The sequence below is a fragment of the Scyliorhinus canicula genome, chromosome 16 (genome assembly GCF_902713615.1).
Source record: "Scyliorhinus canicula chromosome 16, sScyCan1.1, whole genome shotgun sequence".
Lineage (NCBI taxonomy): Eukaryota > Metazoa > Chordata > Chondrichthyes > Carcharhiniformes > Scyliorhinidae > Scyliorhinus > Scyliorhinus canicula.
Window position 1 is genome coordinate 98,139,109 of NC_052161.1, and position 16,476 is coordinate 98,155,584.

Consider the following 16,476-nt stretch of genomic DNA (forward strand, 5'->3'; position numbering starts at 1 on the left):
CTTTTAATGCAAATGGCATGCTGCCCACACTGCGCCCCACCCCCGCGGCCCCTCGGAAAACTGGCCCGACGGCACTCAAAACGAACAAGGGAACAAGGAAGGCTTCACTCACTCTGTACGTATAGAACCACCTCGGACTTGACGGATCCAGCATCGTTGGTGGCTGTGCATCGGTAACGCCCAGCGTCAGACTCCTTCACATGTCCAATATTCAGCATTCCATTCTGAATGACGACATCGGGAGACAGCCTTCCATCCACTTTACTCCACCGAATACTAGGCTGGGGATCACCGATCGCCTGGCATTCGAATTCCACCGAGCCACCCACCATCACCATCTGCATAGATGCCCTCACGTTGATCATAACAATAGGCAAGGCTGAAAATAATCAGGGAGAATATTGGCTTATGTTTTTCAGCCTGCCCCCATCCCCCACCCTCGCTGTTGATGCTGGATTAGTATGTGCAGCTCAGTGTCACAGCTGCCCTATAACTTTCTGCGTGTACATTGTCTCCCATCTTCTCCTGACTATTGGTGGTTTAAGCTGGTTTCCGCCAATCCTCTTTGTAAACGTTTGTGGGCTCGGTGCCCATCACAGTCGCGCACACAACCCGAGCAGCCCACCCCTCATGTACTAATCATCTGACATGCCCAGGTGGATGACTCCCTCTTAAGCTGACCCACTTTTGCTTTGTGACTTACCAACCTGGCCCATTTTCCTCTTGCTAGCATTGCTGGGTTATTCGACCGCTGAAACTCCGTCCAAACCAGGCCAGATCCTGAAAATCGTTTACAGCCTAATCTTGCTGTTTGCCAAATTCCTCACATTTGTGTCGCCCACAAGTTTCCCTGTGCCCAAATCCAAATCTTCCTCAGCATTGGGAGTTGGTCTCCCATCCTCCAAGCTTGGTAAACTTCAGCTGATCTGAATCCATCTCTGCTTCGCATATCCCACACCAAGTCTGTTAGCTCGTCATCCCTCTCTGGTTTAGTTGGGGCTGGTTTAGCACACTGGGCTAAATCGCTGACTTTGAAAGCAGACCCAGGCAGGCCAGTAGCACGGTTCAATTCCCGTAGCTGAGCCCCCCCCCCCGAACAGGCGCAGGAATGTGGCGACTCGGGGCTTTTCACAGTAACTTCATTTGAAGACTACTTGTGACAATAAGCAATTTTCATTTAATTTCCTTGTTCGTCCGCAATGGCGCCTGCTTTGTGAAAATTTGCGTTGAAATCTCTTTCTGACCTGACCCTCTCCTGATCCCTGTAACCTCCTCCAACTGTAAAGCCCTCTCCACTCTTTTTGCTTCTCCCTTGACAGACGTACCTTCAGCTCCGGTACTAATCAATAAACTGTTCTACCTCCCCAGTATCTTTCAAACCCACCTCTTTGACCAAGGTTTGATCACCCTTTGAATATTCCCCCTTTGACTCAGCTTCCATTTTCTGTCTGATTGTGCCCCGCGAAGCACCTGGGGGATTCTACATTATGGGTGCTATTTAAATGCAGGTTGTTGCTCAACCGCCTGTCAAATGCTCGTTCTTGAATCTTGAAAACCTATCATCAGCATTGAGAAGCTCACGATCCACAGGAAAACACGTCAGCGAAACATGCCAAATATGGAACAAAGGCTATTCACCTGAATCTCTCTAATAATAATAATAATCGCTTATTGCCACAAGTAGGCTTCAATTAAGTTACTGTGAAAAGCCCCTAGTCACCACATTCCGGCGCCTGTTCGGGGAGGCCGGTACGGGAATTGAACCCGCACTGCTGCCATTCTTCTGGATTACAAGCCAGCTGTTTTAGCCCACTGTGCTAAACCAGCTCCTACCTGTCCATTGAAGGGAGGGATGACCTTCATTAGCACTGCTATTATATTGCAGACAATCCTCTCTGTAAACGTTTATGGGCTGGGGGCACATCAAGAATATATCTTGAACAGCCCACTCCTCATGAACTAATCATCTGACATGCCCAGGTGGATGACCCCTCCTTGGCTGACCCACTGCCTTATGTTCTTAACTATTAAAGTTGTATCTGCAGTTTCCCGAGTGTGCCTGGCATGTGTACTCTTGCCCGTTCTCCAGTTCCATTGTGATATCAGCCGATGTCTGCCTCATCTGGGAATTATGTGCAAACCCACTTCCGGAACGCTCGCAAACACTTACAAACCTTCCTCTTTGCAATAACCTGCGTTACGGCACAGCACAACTTCATCAATAAGGACCTCAGCTTAGGGCAAAGAGTTGACCGATTCTCAAAATGTTTCCAAATGTCCACCACTGCACTCAAAGGAGGTAAAGAATAATCCATTTCTTTCCCCTGGCATTATAATCTCTTTAATTACATCTAATTTTAATGTTTTAAACGGAGGAAATGTAGAATCCTCTTTCAACTGAGTTGAGGAGTCTAATCTAAAGCCTACCTTGGATTGCAAGTTTGGCACTGTCCTGCACTTGCCCAAATGGGTTTGATGCTCTGCAGATATAAACTCCTTCATTTCCATCTTGTATGTTTTCTATTCTGTAAAGATAACAAACAACGCAATTTGATGTCAGATAAACATCCCCAAAGGAAATGAACACACGTAACACAAAACCCAGCCTTTACTCCATTTTATTTTTTTTATTTGTGTCACCCGTTCCTCAGGTCAGTAGAACTCTCACCTCTGGCCTAGAAAGCTCTGGGTTCAAGTCCAATTTCAGGATCTGTGCACAAAGAAGATCAAGGCTGGCGGGAAAAGGTCCTATCACAATATTTTTTAAGGAGCTGGAGGATTTGTCCTGTCTTCTGGCTGTTATTTCTCCCTCAATCAACATCCCTTAAAACAAATTGGGGTGAATTCTCCGCCTCCCCAGCTGTGTGTTCCTCAGCGGCACTCCGTCGTTGGCAGCGGGATTCTCCGTTGCCGCCGCCGGCCAATGGTATTTCCCATTAAGCCACCCCGCCGGTAAACCCACGGGCAGGATTGTGTTGCCGGCAGAACACAGAATCCCGCCGGTGGAGAATTCACCTCATTATCTTGTTATCAGCTGATTTCTAGTTATGGGAGTTTGCTGTGAACAAATTGGTTGGCACATTGCCTACATTACAACAGTGACTGCATCTCCACAGTGTTTCATCTGAAATATGGAAAAAAATTATAAGTTTCTATAAATATTTTAAAAGGAAAAGAATAACTAAAGGGAACATTAGTCAGCTAGAGAGTGAGAATGGGGAATTAACAATGGGAACACAGGAAATGGCGGAGGCATCGAAGAAATATTTTGCTTCCATCTCCATTGTAGAACATACAGTGCAGAAGGAGGCCATTCGGCCCATCGAGTCTGCACCAACTCACTTAAGCAGGGTTACGTGGAGAAGGCGGAAGGATGACACTAAGTGAATTGCTCAATTGGAGAGCAGGTGCAGACACGATGGGCCGAATGGCCTCCTTGTGTACTGTAACAATTCTGTTCTTTTTGGAAAGTTGTTGCGATCTGGAACATGCTGCATGGAAGGCTGCTGGAAGCATTTCAACAACAACTACTAAAAGGGAATTGGATATAACGTGAAAAAGATTTGCTGCAATATGGGGAATGAATGGAGAAGTGGAACTAATCGGAGAGCTCAGCAATGATGGACTAAATGGTCCTCAGTCTGTGTTGGATAACCCCAAACAATGCTCTCTCTCAGTTGTAGAGCTATCAGAAACCCAAAGGTTCTGGTGCAAGTCAGCCCCATTAAATTATAGGGTGTACACAACCATGTTAAATATTATAAAGGGACCTCTTACTTAAAGTAATAGGCTGCACACTTAAAAAAGAAAACTTCAAGGGTATGTTGACTCCAAAATGGAAAGCTCAGTTCTGGGACTTTGCGCTGGGCAGCAATCCCATTAGGCCGGAGAAGTGTCCCAGTTCCATATGACACAAGTTCTAACACTATGTGTTTCCAAATCCAAATGGCATTAGAGGGTGTCTTATGGCTCTGCCGCTGGAAAGTGAGGGTGAAGAGAATTTTTCCCTGAATGAATTACGTGATTACATTTTTATATACATTATACTATGCGTCTGTTGCAGTAATATTATTAAAAGAACTTAGGTAAAAGTATCCAGTTTATATGCCTCCTAAAACTGTGATTCAGGGGTTCATAGCTGGGCAGGCTGTGATGTCACTAATGGGATGGGCTGGGTCTGTTTTTAGTTTTGGTTTCAGCCCTGCCCTGTATCTGCTGTTTTCAGTTTCATCTTTAGAGTTCTGCTCTGGTTTCTGAGAAAAAGAGGTGCGTTTCTCAGACTGAACTCTGAAAGTTTCTCTCCCAAGGTCATTGTGCAGAAATCTGTAAGCCACGGAGTGTTAACTGTATTGATAAGTAGCGTTTGACCTGTGTGTGTGTGGATTTTATTTAATTGAAATTTTAGAAGTAGATGGGAGAGTAAGCTCAAAGACCTTGGGCTGGATTCTCCGTTTTCGGGACCATGTCCCCACGCCGTCGTGAAAACTGTGGTCAGAAAACTGGCGTCAGAAGGCCACAGATTCACAGCCTTGCATGGGGCCAGCAGGCAGCTGTTGTGGAGCTCGTAGCTCCAGCTGCTGATATGGCCCCCCACACTTCCGGGTCAGAGGCTGCGCATGCGCACGGCGGTGGCCACCAGCGACCATGCCGTGCTCCATGGCGGATTCAGACTGAGGACCTGGACCGTGGAAATCGTGCCCCCAATTGGCCGCTCGCCCAACCCGGACCACCCGCATAAAATAAAAAGTCTCGAATGAGTCCCCTGCCCTCCGATCGGCCCGCTCCCGACTGTGGCAGCCGTGGACTGAGACCACAGCCACCTCACGAGTTTTCCGAACGGCAGGACCACATTAGAAATACGCCGTCGGGAATTTGGCCAGTCGGGGATGGAGAATAGCGGGACGGTCCTCAGGCAGTGGCCTCAGGTGGTGGATACTCGGCGCGGCTTACTCCCCGAGTACGCCGCTTTTCGGGGCGAGTGGAGAACCGCAGAACCGGTGCCGGTCCCGATTTAATGCGTGAAACCGGACTCTCCGCCCCGTCGCCGATCGCGATTTCGGAGTCGGGGTGCGGAGAATCCAGCCCGTGTTTCTTTGTTATATGGTAAGAACTGTTTAATTGTTATTTGAAAAGCTGTTTTTTTCTTGGATATTAATGGGGTCAATCCTGTTTCAACATAAAAGACGCCTGGAGTGAAGTATCCTTTCCTCACAGTTTGCAAAATAAGAAAATTGTTGGGGTTTCGTACGGTTTCCGAATATAAATTGGGGTCTGGTCGGAATACCGTAACATAAAGTGATGGTGTCGGTGGAGATATGTGTCTGGGGAAGGGCTATCAGCAGAAATGTGCAACTGCAGGAGTGCTTGCATCTCCAAATCACAATGTCTAAGTGTGAAACATGGTAAATTATATGTAGTGTAAATATTAAACAGCAACACCTTAATAACACTGTGCAAAAGGAACATTTTTATAAGATTCTATCTGTGGGTCAGTCATACTCACTCATGGGACAAAGTTTTCATTTAAAAAAACTGGCATTCTTTGTGAAATACAATGGAACTAGGTAAATCATAACAAAATAGTTAATTTGTAAGACCTAAAGGAGTAAAATACATACATTGTTCAGGCACTTTTCTGTTTTCAAACAAGAACATTCTCTTTTAAAATTTTTTTTAGAGTACCTAATTATTTTTTTCCCAATTAAGGGGCTATTTAGCGTGGCCAATCCAGCAGCCTGCACATCTTTGGGTTGTGGGGGCGAAACCCACGCACACATGGGGAGAATGTGCAAACTCCACACGGACAGTGACCCAGAGCCGGGATCGAACCCGGGTCCTCGGGCACCGTGCCACCCGAAACAACAACATTCTCAACCAGTTTTGTTTTGGTACCTTATCCCTTTAATGAAGATTGAACTGTCTTTATGTTCCAAAGAACAGGTGATTGGAGCGCACAATAATTATGAAAGAGGAAATCCGTTCATCGCATCTTGATTCATCCCTCTAGAATTATCTCCATGCCAGCCCTTGCTGTCCCCTCATTGTAATCTCTAACTCTTTCCATAAAAACCATACAGTGCAGAAGGAGGCAATTCGGCCCATCGTGTCTGCATTGACCCTCTGAAAGAGCACTCTACCTAGTCCCACTCCCCCGCCCTATCCCTGTAGCCCCCGCGCATTGGTCATGGCCAATCCACCTAACCTGCACATCTTTGGACTGTGGGAGGAAACCCGAGCACCCGGAGGAAACTCATGGAGACAAGGGAAGAACGTGCAAACTCCACACAGACACCCAAGGCCGGAATCGAACCAGGATCCTCGGCATAGTGAGGCAGCAGTGCTGACCACCGAGCCAATGTCCACTCTTCTATATGCAAGTGCATTCCACACATTGATCACCCACCCTGTGCAGAAATATTTCTCAATAATAGTCTGAAAATTAACATTTACAAATATGAAGCCTTAGGTCTAGCTCTCTAGTTTAATTTAAATTAAATTAATATTCTAGCTTAACATCTCTATATGGTTATCCATCTACAGGGCGGCACGTGGCGCTGTGGTAACTATTGGGACTACGGCGCTGAGGACCCCGGCTCGAATCCCGGCCCTGGGTCATTGTCCATGTGGAGTTTGCACTTTCTCCCCATGTCTGCGTGGGTTTCACCCCCACAACCCAAAGATGTGCAGGTTAGGTGGATTGGCCACGCTAAATTGCCCCTTAATTGGAAAAAAAATAATTGGGTACTCTAAATTTATATTAAATAGAAATGCTTATCCATCTATCAGATAATATTTCAGAGACCTCATTTAAAAGCTGAATGATAGGAAATTTGGACCTTTACTGTCTTCAGTTAAGAAACAGTTACTTGTAGAGCTATCAGAAATAAACATTTGTTACCTTACCTCAAGAGTCCTTTACTGATTCTGTGACTTGGTGGCAAATGTCCACCCTCCTTAAACCACTCAATCCTGGGTTCTGGGTGGCCAGTTACCGAACAAGCGAATTCAACAGAGCTGCCCAGGCTCCTCACCTCAATCTGCGGTGTTACTTTCACTGCTGGGGGAGCTGATGTGAACAGTACAAAACACAGGAAAAAAAGAGTTACATATTGTGATGTTCATTTCACAAAGTTCCCAAACATGATCACTTCCTTTTCCTTTTTCACTCCAATCTATTCCATTCCACTCATGTAACAACAGACTCCCAGCTATGGATTCTTCAGGACAACATTAAACACCATGCATGGAGAGATCTCATCTATTCTGTGAGTCGCCGCGCTATAACTTGGAACATTTGCCAAAAAATTTTTTGGAGCTTCGCAAAACTGACCCTTTGCACCTGAAGATTAAGCAGAATGAGATCCAAATTCTGGGCCAGAAAGTGACGTTGTTATTGGTGCGTTCCTGTATAAAAGTTGATTTTTTCCAAAACATCTGTATTTGCTGTAAGCAAGAGGATCAAGCTTGCTAGTTTATCAAATAATGTTGTATTTGAATTAGGATTATAGCCAGATAAGATTTCCATCAGTTTTTGGTACAGTAACCATTCAGCAACCTGTCAGCTGGTCATTCTAACAGAGGGGAAAATACTGAAGAAAGACATTGTCTCCCGAGTGATTGGATTGTGTATTTAAACTAAACATGTTCGGAACATCAACTTATTAGTGCAACTGTATGTGTGTCAATATAAAAGCAAATTACTGCAGATGCTGGAATCTGAAACAAAAACAGAAAACACTAGACAATCTCAGCAGGTCTGACAGCATCTGTGGAGAGAAAAGGGAGAGAAAATGGGTGGGATTCTCCGACCCCCCGCAAGGTCGGAGAATCCCCGGGGGCGGAGTGAATCCTGCCCCGCCGCTCCAACACCGGCTGCCGTATTCTCCGATGCTGGTTTTCGGACGGGGATCACGCCGTGCCGGTCGGGGGCCGTTGGCAGCAGCCCCCCTGGCAATTCTCCAGGCCCTGATGGGCCGAGCGGCTGTCGGTTTCTGGCCAGTCCCACCTGCCTGGATTGGACATGGTCCCACACAGTGGCATCTGGCTGGTAGGCCAGTTGGTGCGGTGCTCGGGGGGGGCGCAGGGGATCCGGCCCCGGGGGGGGCCCCCATGGTGGCCTGGCCCGCGATCGGGGCCCACTGATCTGCAGGAGAACCTGTGCCGTGGGGGCACTCCTTCCTTCCGCGCCGGCCTCTGGCGGGCTCCGCCATTGCCGGCACGGAGAAGATACCCCCCTGCGCATGCGTTAGAATACGCCGGCCGGTCTGCGCATGCGCTAAACCACGCTGGCTGTTCTGCGCATGTGCTAACTCCCGCCAGCCCTTTGCCGCCGGTTGCCGCTGTACCAACCCCTCCGGTGCCGGCCTAGCCCCCGGAAGTGCGGAGGATTCCACAACTTCGCGTCAGCTGACGCCGGAGTGATTCGCGCCGCTTTTTACGCCAGCGACAGGCCATCGCGGGGATTTGGGAGAATCCCGCCCAACATTTTGAGTCCGGATTATATGTGTCAAACTGAGGTAAAATATCTGCATTTGAGAATGATAGTTCGAAGCTGTTATACCTAGAGTTTTTTTTTAAAGAATCACAGGTCTGAGACATTTTTTTTTCTGCTGATATTTTTGAGCATTAGTGGGATTTATTTTTTTACCCATAAGGAAATAGTGCCAGTTGCCATTGCAAGCACTGAATCGAGATCAATCAAATCAGCGCCCCCGGTATTCACTTCCTTAATGAAAAACCCAATCAAATCTCCCCCCCTCCACCCCCGCATTCACTTACTCAGTAAGACGGCCAATCAAATCTCACCCCCTATTCAGTTTCTCAGTGAGAAGAACAATCAAATCACCGTATCGTCCCCGTCCCCACACTCCCTCACGTCTTTAATGAGCAGTTGAGCAAATACCTCCTGGAAATGCTGAGCATGCAACAATCATCAGAACACAATCAAGTTTCCCCCAGTTTAGAAATTCAACAATTTTCATCATTTCCTGCTCCAGTTTAAACTTGAGATGATAATCAGCTATGTCACAAAAATCTATCTGATTATAGTTCAAATTCAGCGATAGCATGCTGCGGCAATCTATCAAGATGATCATGAGGGAATACAGTCAATATTTACTTTTTTCATTTCAAAAGCTCCAGGATTATTTTGGGCCATCAACAGTGATCGCCAGCTGATGTTTTTACTTAACTGCAAACTGACATCAGTTAGAGGCATAACAGTGAAAACCCGATTCTCTTTTGGCACCTCATTCAATCATCGTTGAGGACAACCACACGTAAAGGTGGTCTGTGCTGGCAGGTTGCAATCAGAGAGTGTTAGAAAGATGTCAGAAGGAGAATCACAAATGATTACACATCGGCTTCAGTGGCTGTCGAGACAACTGTTCATGTTATAAATCCAATTTATTCCTTTATTCGTTTAAGACTAAACGGAATAAAAACACAGGCAGGCTGGTGAGTGAACACTGAAAGCCAGCTTCACTTTGCGAACTAACTGTGAAATGAGACATGAGAAGTGCGACAATACAGGGCTTCAATCACCCCGACATGTCCTTCCTTCATGCAGGGCACAATATGAATGGGGTACTTCTGAGGAATCAGTCAAGACACCCACATCTCACTGTGATGTCACAAGGGTCTGCTGAGAAAATCTTCTTTGGGAAGAGGAGCTTCAAGTAAAGCACCCCCCCCATCCCCGATTAAATTGTATAGAGCCTGGAGCAGTGTGCACAGGCTTGGCCTCCTTATCCAAGGAATAATATACTCGCCATAGAGGGAGTGCAATGGAGGTTCACCAGACTAATCCCTGGAAAGACAGGATTGTCCGAAGACTGCCTCTTATCCTCCAGAGTTTCAAAAAATGAAAGGCAACCTCAATGGAACTTGCAACATTTTTCCCGGGGGGTGACAGGGTAAATGTAGATAAATTGTTTTCCCTGGATTGGGGCGAGGGCAGGAGAGCTCATCATTAAAACGGGAAATTTTCATCCCCAAAAAATCCAGAAGTCAGGTCGAGAGACAAACTTTCATCATTTTCTGCATTTTCCAATTTGTCCTAATTGCAGTTAAATTGCTGATTGGATTATCTTGAAGCCTTGTTAAGGGACTACTTGAAGGTAATTGGTTCATGTTCAAGTCCACCCATCAGACACCTCTGTTGGCCTTGATCTGATGGCCTTTGCCATTCTCCACCCAAGGTAATAAATCAACCTCATTTTTAATTAGGTTTTAGAGAGTCTAAGAATGACACCATTTGTCTTGGGAATCATTTGGAAGGCAGCTATCCAGTCCACCACACTGTACCTGCTCTCTGAAAGAGTTATCAATAAATCCTTCTACCCCGACTCTTTAGTCATGGTCCTGCAAATTGTCCTCTTCAATTGCTCTTTAAGTTCATTAAAATGGAAGAGGAGAAAAGGATGAGATGAAAATAATACATTTTACTCACATTTCACATTGACTGTTGCAAATGTATCACTTTGACCAACTTTGTTCTTAACCAGGCATCGGTACATGCCCGAGTCAGATACAACGGCCAGGTTGATCTGCAGGAAGCCATTGCGTATGACTGCCCTGCTCGGCAAACTTCCATTCACCTTGGACCATTCATACTTTATTGGCGGAGTTCCTTGGGATAGACAATGCAATCGGATTATCTCGCCCACCCGTACGGTGACAACCGCAATGTCAAAGGCGGCATATGGTGCGGCTGAGGAACAAAATAAGGCAGTGTTACTTCAAATGTGTAATTTGGCGTTAACTACATCATTAGAAAATAACTATAGGATTATGATTGGTTATAGTTACTTGTGGCGGATGGTCACACAGTCACATTACCTGCGAGTCTTCAGTTCTACTGAACCACATCTCTTTGGCCATTACTGGCCTTTCACTCCAGTCTTAACCAATGCACAAATAGTGTACATGTCACTTCAACTCAAGAGTCCAAAAGCTTCACGGCTGACCAAGCAATAAATATCAGATCGATGCATTTTGTCGGACTCTCACCACTGGGAGTGAAGATTGGGGACTCAAGGTCACATTCAAGATTTGAGCACACAATCTGGGCTGGCACCACAGTGAGCCACAGAGGGAAGGTTGCTCTGTTGGTGTGCTGCCCTTTACCCAAGTTCCATTAATTCAGTTGGGCGGTGAAGTTATCAGTCCTGGCTGAAGAAAAGCAAGGAATTCTGGTACCCTGGCCCATTTTCTTCTCCCAGCCAACAGCAATAAGCTGAATGGGAATTGCTGAGTGTATAATATCTGCCATACTCGTCGAACCATAGAATTCCTACAGTGCAGAAGGAGGCCATTTGGCCCATCGAGTGAACTGACCCTCTGAAAGTGCACCCTACCTAGGCCCACGTAATGTCCAATAACTTCCAATAAACTAATTGTGTGGGCAGTAAATCAGTGATTAAATGAATTTAACATCCTGGCCAATAGGTGTCCCTCAATCAACATCTCAAAGCACATTATCCGGTCAATACTGTTTGTGGGAGCTTCCTGCACACAAATTGGTCGCTGGATTTCCTATATTACAACAGTGGGCTGGAGAAGTCCTGAAGCGGGGAAAGCACAAATCTTTGCCAATCCCTGATCACTCCGGCATTGCTGGCAGAGCCTTCCCCAGTGAGCAGAATTCATTCCCAAAGTCTCAAAATACGGCAGAATTTAAATGTAAATTAAATAGTACCTGAAGTGTTGGCTGGTGTAGACTTGAAAGATGAACAGACACTTCCAACACTGATGAAGGTTCAACTCAATTTTAAGTAGTTAGAAGTAGTCAATTTTATTAACTACTTCTAACTAACTAACACATGATGACTGTGGGTCTAAATGATGCTAACTTAAACTAGAGACCTAAGCCATGTCCGAACCAGTTGATTCTCTCAGCACGTGGTGAGAGTCTGTGCTGGGCTGGATGAGTTCTTGTTACACTCAGAGGCAGCACCCAGAATGAGCGGGAACCGTGGTGCCCTCTGCCTTTATAGTGTGTGTATTCTAACTGGTGATTGGCTGCGGTGTTTGTACATGTTGATTGGTCCCCGTGTGTGTCCATCAGTGTGTGTCTGCACCATGATATACTGGTGTATATTATGACAGTACCTGCCTGCTAAAAAGTAATAATTCAGAGATTACTCAAAAGGTGTTGAGAAAAATACCAGTGAGCTAGCTCTTACTTTCGACATCCAGCGATATGTACAACTCAGCGAATCCAGCAGAATTGGAGGCATTGCAGATGTACTGGCCCGAATCCTGCAGTCCCACATTAGGAATGAACAGAGATTCATTGACAATCCTGTGCTGCCATGGCAGTGGGGCCCGCAGTTTAGACCACTGAATAATCGGAGTGGGGTAACCTATAGAGAACAAAGAGAAGAATCAAGGTTTAATGCGACAAAGAAACTCATTACATTTTAGATTCAATTCTCTTTTATTCCCACAAGGCAGTTTAAATGCCTGGGGGAGATGCGGGAATTCATCGTAGCGTCAAAAGACGAGTACTCCAGAGGCCCAAGCTAATGCTCGGCTGACATGGGTTCAAACCCAATGCATCGATTAATGGAATTTAAATTCAATTAATAAAAAAATCTGGAATTGAAAGCTGGCCTCAATAATGGTGACCATCATCAATTGTCATAAAAACTAATCTGGCTTACTAATGTCCTTTAGGAAAGGAAATCTACCATCCTTACCTGGTCTGGCCTACATGTGACTCCAGACCCACAGCAATGTGGTTGACTCTTAATGATTCTCATGGGCTGGCAAACAATGTTGTCTTTGTTAGCCATGCCCACATCACATTGGAACTTGAAAAAAAAAAATACTTGTCTCCTTACCAATTAAAAATAAATGTTGGGTGGATTCCCTGCGGCAGTTTCATGGGCTCAAGACTAGTACAAATCCCACCAGAAATATTAAATGCAGGGTAAGCTTATTTGTCATCATTATTCCAAACGCCAGGTTGACACACAGATGGATCTGGGGTGGACACTAATATAGGGCATCAAAAAGTCAAATTCTGAATAGCAAGGCATTAACAATTCGCCTCAAAGATTAAGGGTGGTATTCTCCTCCCAATGCCGGGTGGGAGAATCGCCGGGGTGCCGCGCGAATAGCGCCACGCCGCACCGACCCCCGCACGCTATTCTCCCAAACCAACGCACGAATCGTACCGGCCCGCACGGAGAATTGTCGCAAACAGCGAGCAGCGAATCTCGGCTGAGCAGCTGCTCCGAACATGACAGGTTCCCGCCGGCGCCGTCCACCCCGGTCGCTGCCGGCGGGAACTGTGGGAACGCTCGGGGGGGGTGGCCTGTGCGCCGGGGGGGGGGGACTCCTTCACCGGGGGGAGGCCTCTGATGGGGTCTGGCCCACAATTGGGGCCCGCCAATCGGAGGGCTGGCTTCTCCCCCCCCCCCCCAAGGCCTACCTCCTTCCGCGGCCGGCCCCAGAACACTGCGTAAAGATGCTGGAATGGCGTAAACCGCTCCAGCGCCGTGCTGGCCCCCTATTGGGGCCAGAATAGGTCATGCCCGGGACCTGTTCGCGCCGTCGCGTTTCACGACAGAGTTCACGATGGTGCGGGCACTTAGTCCCCGGAGCGGAGTATACCGCCCTCAGATCTCCTGTTGAATGACCACTACAATCAAGCAGGAGATGCTTTTAAGGAGGGCAGCCCCCTGTGTCACTCCGCAGTAACCTTCCCGAATCTCCTTGCAGCATTCTTGCAAGTCATAGCAGACAGGTTTGTGGGCACGGTCGATAGTTACTCCATGCAATAAGATCCTGTTTACTTCACACTCTAGACAAAGGCCTCATGCCATGTGGTTCACTCTTAACTATCCGCCAGAATAGCATAACAAGCCACTTATTTTAAGGGCACTTAGGGCTGGGGAACAAATTCTGGCCTTGCCAGCTGGAATGAAGGGGAAAAAAAGCATAGTTAGGCTTTACATATACAGGCAACAACGTTAAAACAATCATTCTTACAGCGGCAACACTTAATACTGACTTCCTTATACATATTGAATCCTAGGGAGCAAATCCTGTGGGAAGGAGAAAGGAGGACAGTAGGAGTGTGTATGCTTATATGTCCTGAGCCCGTACAGCAGAGCCTGGTCTCCAGCCATCTTGGGCCTCCTTGCCACTGGTCAAAGGCCGTGCTCTCTCAAGCCCGTGTTGCAGCTGCTGTGCAACAGCCACCCCACATTAAAATAAATCATGCACGGGCATGTCCCCTCCTTAAAAATGAAGTTCGAGACCAGGGATGACTGCAGGTCGCGCACTGGACTCCTAGGTCACCTAAGGACTTATTTTGAGTGTGGAAGCAAGTCATCCTCGACCCTGAGGGACTGCCTAAGAAGACCTTGCTACGCCATCTTATTGTTGCAACTAATTAAAACTTTAAACAATCTATGTTATGTCCTTAGTAAAGGATATCCTTTTCAAAGTCACTGTCAAACATTCAACAAGAGTGAGCTAACTCATTCATAGGGCACATTGTCAACAGTGGCCTGGGAGGCTTAAAAAAGCACAAGAGGGAAGAAAGGATAAAACCTTATTGATTACATTTGAAAAGCCAAATGATGAATATTGGAGCATCATGATGCCACTGACATACCTGCAGCTGAACAACGCAGTGTAGCAACCTGCCCTGCTGTAACGGTTAATGTTGGCTCTTCCGAGGTAACCTGAGGAACCTGAGGTATGGAGGCTGAACGCTCGACTATCACCTCCACCCGAGCCTCAACAGTGGCAAACAAATTAGAAGATGTACAGGAATAGGTCCCAGAATCCTGCAGACGAGCGGAAGAAATCTGAAATAGAAAATTGAATAAACAATCCAAGGTTATATTCGCTTGAAGTAGAACAATCTTTGTGCAAAGTGTTTGTCAAACTCTTGAAGCAAGATCATAAATCATTAAAAGTTCTGTGACAGAAAATAAACCTTCGCTTGCGGACACCCCAGTAAGCCAAGGCCAAGGTGCCTGACTTCAGGTGAATCAGAGATTAGAGAACGGAGCTTAATTAGACCAGACTTTGCTACCTTCATTCACTCCCCATTTTACCCATACTATTACATAACACTTTGATTCTATATTATTTATGGCAGGGTTTTTGGCAATTTGGAAGAGAGGGGGGCTGGTTTAGCACACTGGGCTAAATCGCTGCCTTGTAATGCAGAGTAAGGCAGCAGTGCGGGTTCAATTCCCGTACCAGCCTCCCCGAACAGGCGCTTGAATGTGGCGACTAGGGGCTTTTCACAGTAACTTCATTGAAGCCTACTCGTGACAATAAGCGATCATTATTATTATTACAGCGGATTGGTGTGCAGGTGTTCGAATGTCGGATGACGAGCTGGGAGACTCAAAACGTAAGCACAGCAGCGCCACCAACGATGGGATGGTGTAGTTCCAGCAAAATAAAGGTGGTTTCCATTCTGAATGTGGATAGGGGCAGTTATAACAGTAGAAAATCAACTGAACATCTGATAAAAGCATGGGAAACAGGAAATAAGATTTTGTAAACAGGAAATGCATGCCAATTTAAGATTTTAAAATATATAATCAATATTGGGTTTGATAGAGATTTTCAAGTGACATCAGTTCCTGCTTTCTGGACACTTGATAACTGTTGGCCTTGGGTAATATTGCACTTGAGCAACTGCCTGAGAACTGCATTTCGAGATATCATGCAGCTGCGTAATTCTGGGCCCGAGAGTCATTACGTCTTTAAAGATGGTGGACAGACGTGTGGGGAAACAGTTTAGATATGAGCCGGAATTCTCCGGCTGTTGGGATTCTCTTTCCCTTTGACAGCGCAGCCCCGCCCGTGGGTTTCCCGGTGGCATGGGGTGGCTTCAACGGGAATTCCCATTGGCAGGCAGCGGGAAGAGAGAATCCCACCGCTAGTGAACGCCGCTTCGCCGAGAAACACGAAGACCCCCCCCTCTTCTGATTCTTCAAGTGCTGTTGATGACTTTAAGGGAAAACTAGATCAGAACATGAGACGGAAGAGAGTGGAATGATAGGTACGGGTGCAGTTAATGTGGGAAGAAATCTGTGGGGAGCATAAACTGGCATTAGGTGGGCTGAATGGCCCGTTCCCGTGTTGTAAATTTATACTAATATTGTCAAAGGTTAATTTGATTTCCTATTTTAAAGAAATTCTCATAATTCAGAGAAATGAACTGGAAAAAAAGCTGGGATTTCCTGCTTCTTAACTGAAGGGAGATGAGAAAATAGGGTTAAATATAGGCAAATAATCATACATTTCCTGAGGGTAAAGCATGAGATGCCAATCTATCACTGAAAGAATGAGCACTAATCTGTTTACCTATGTTGTGCCAGTATTGGGGTTCTGCATAATCTGGAGAAGTACATGCAATAATATTTACTGTGCGCATATGTGAGATGAAGGTGCTTGAACATCTGCATTATATTAGCCCCAAGCTGGTTGATTTTATAA

General features: G+C 46.3%; 1 protein-coding gene across 2 annotated transcripts in view; it reads right to left on the minus strand.

Annotated features, from left to right (window-relative positions):
- hspg2 (heparan sulfate proteoglycan 2) overlaps window positions 1–16,476 on the minus strand; it is a 571,937-nt gene that overhangs the window by 90,012 nt on the left and 465,449 nt on the right. For both annotated transcript variants that reach the window (XM_038821731.1, XM_038821732.1), the window contains 6 exons: window positions 14,630–14,825; window positions 12,186–12,365; window positions 10,451–10,711; window positions 6,904–7,066; window positions 2,428–2,525; window positions 113–379 (listed from right to left, as the gene is read on the minus strand). In XM_038821731.1, the coding sequence (XP_038677659.1) occupies window positions 113–379; window positions 2,428–2,525; window positions 6,904–7,066; window positions 10,451–10,711; window positions 12,186–12,365; window positions 14,630–14,825 (1,165 nt within the window). The remainder of the gene's footprint in view (window positions 1–112; window positions 380–2,427; window positions 2,526–6,903; window positions 7,067–10,450; window positions 10,712–12,185; window positions 12,366–14,629; window positions 14,826–16,476) is intronic.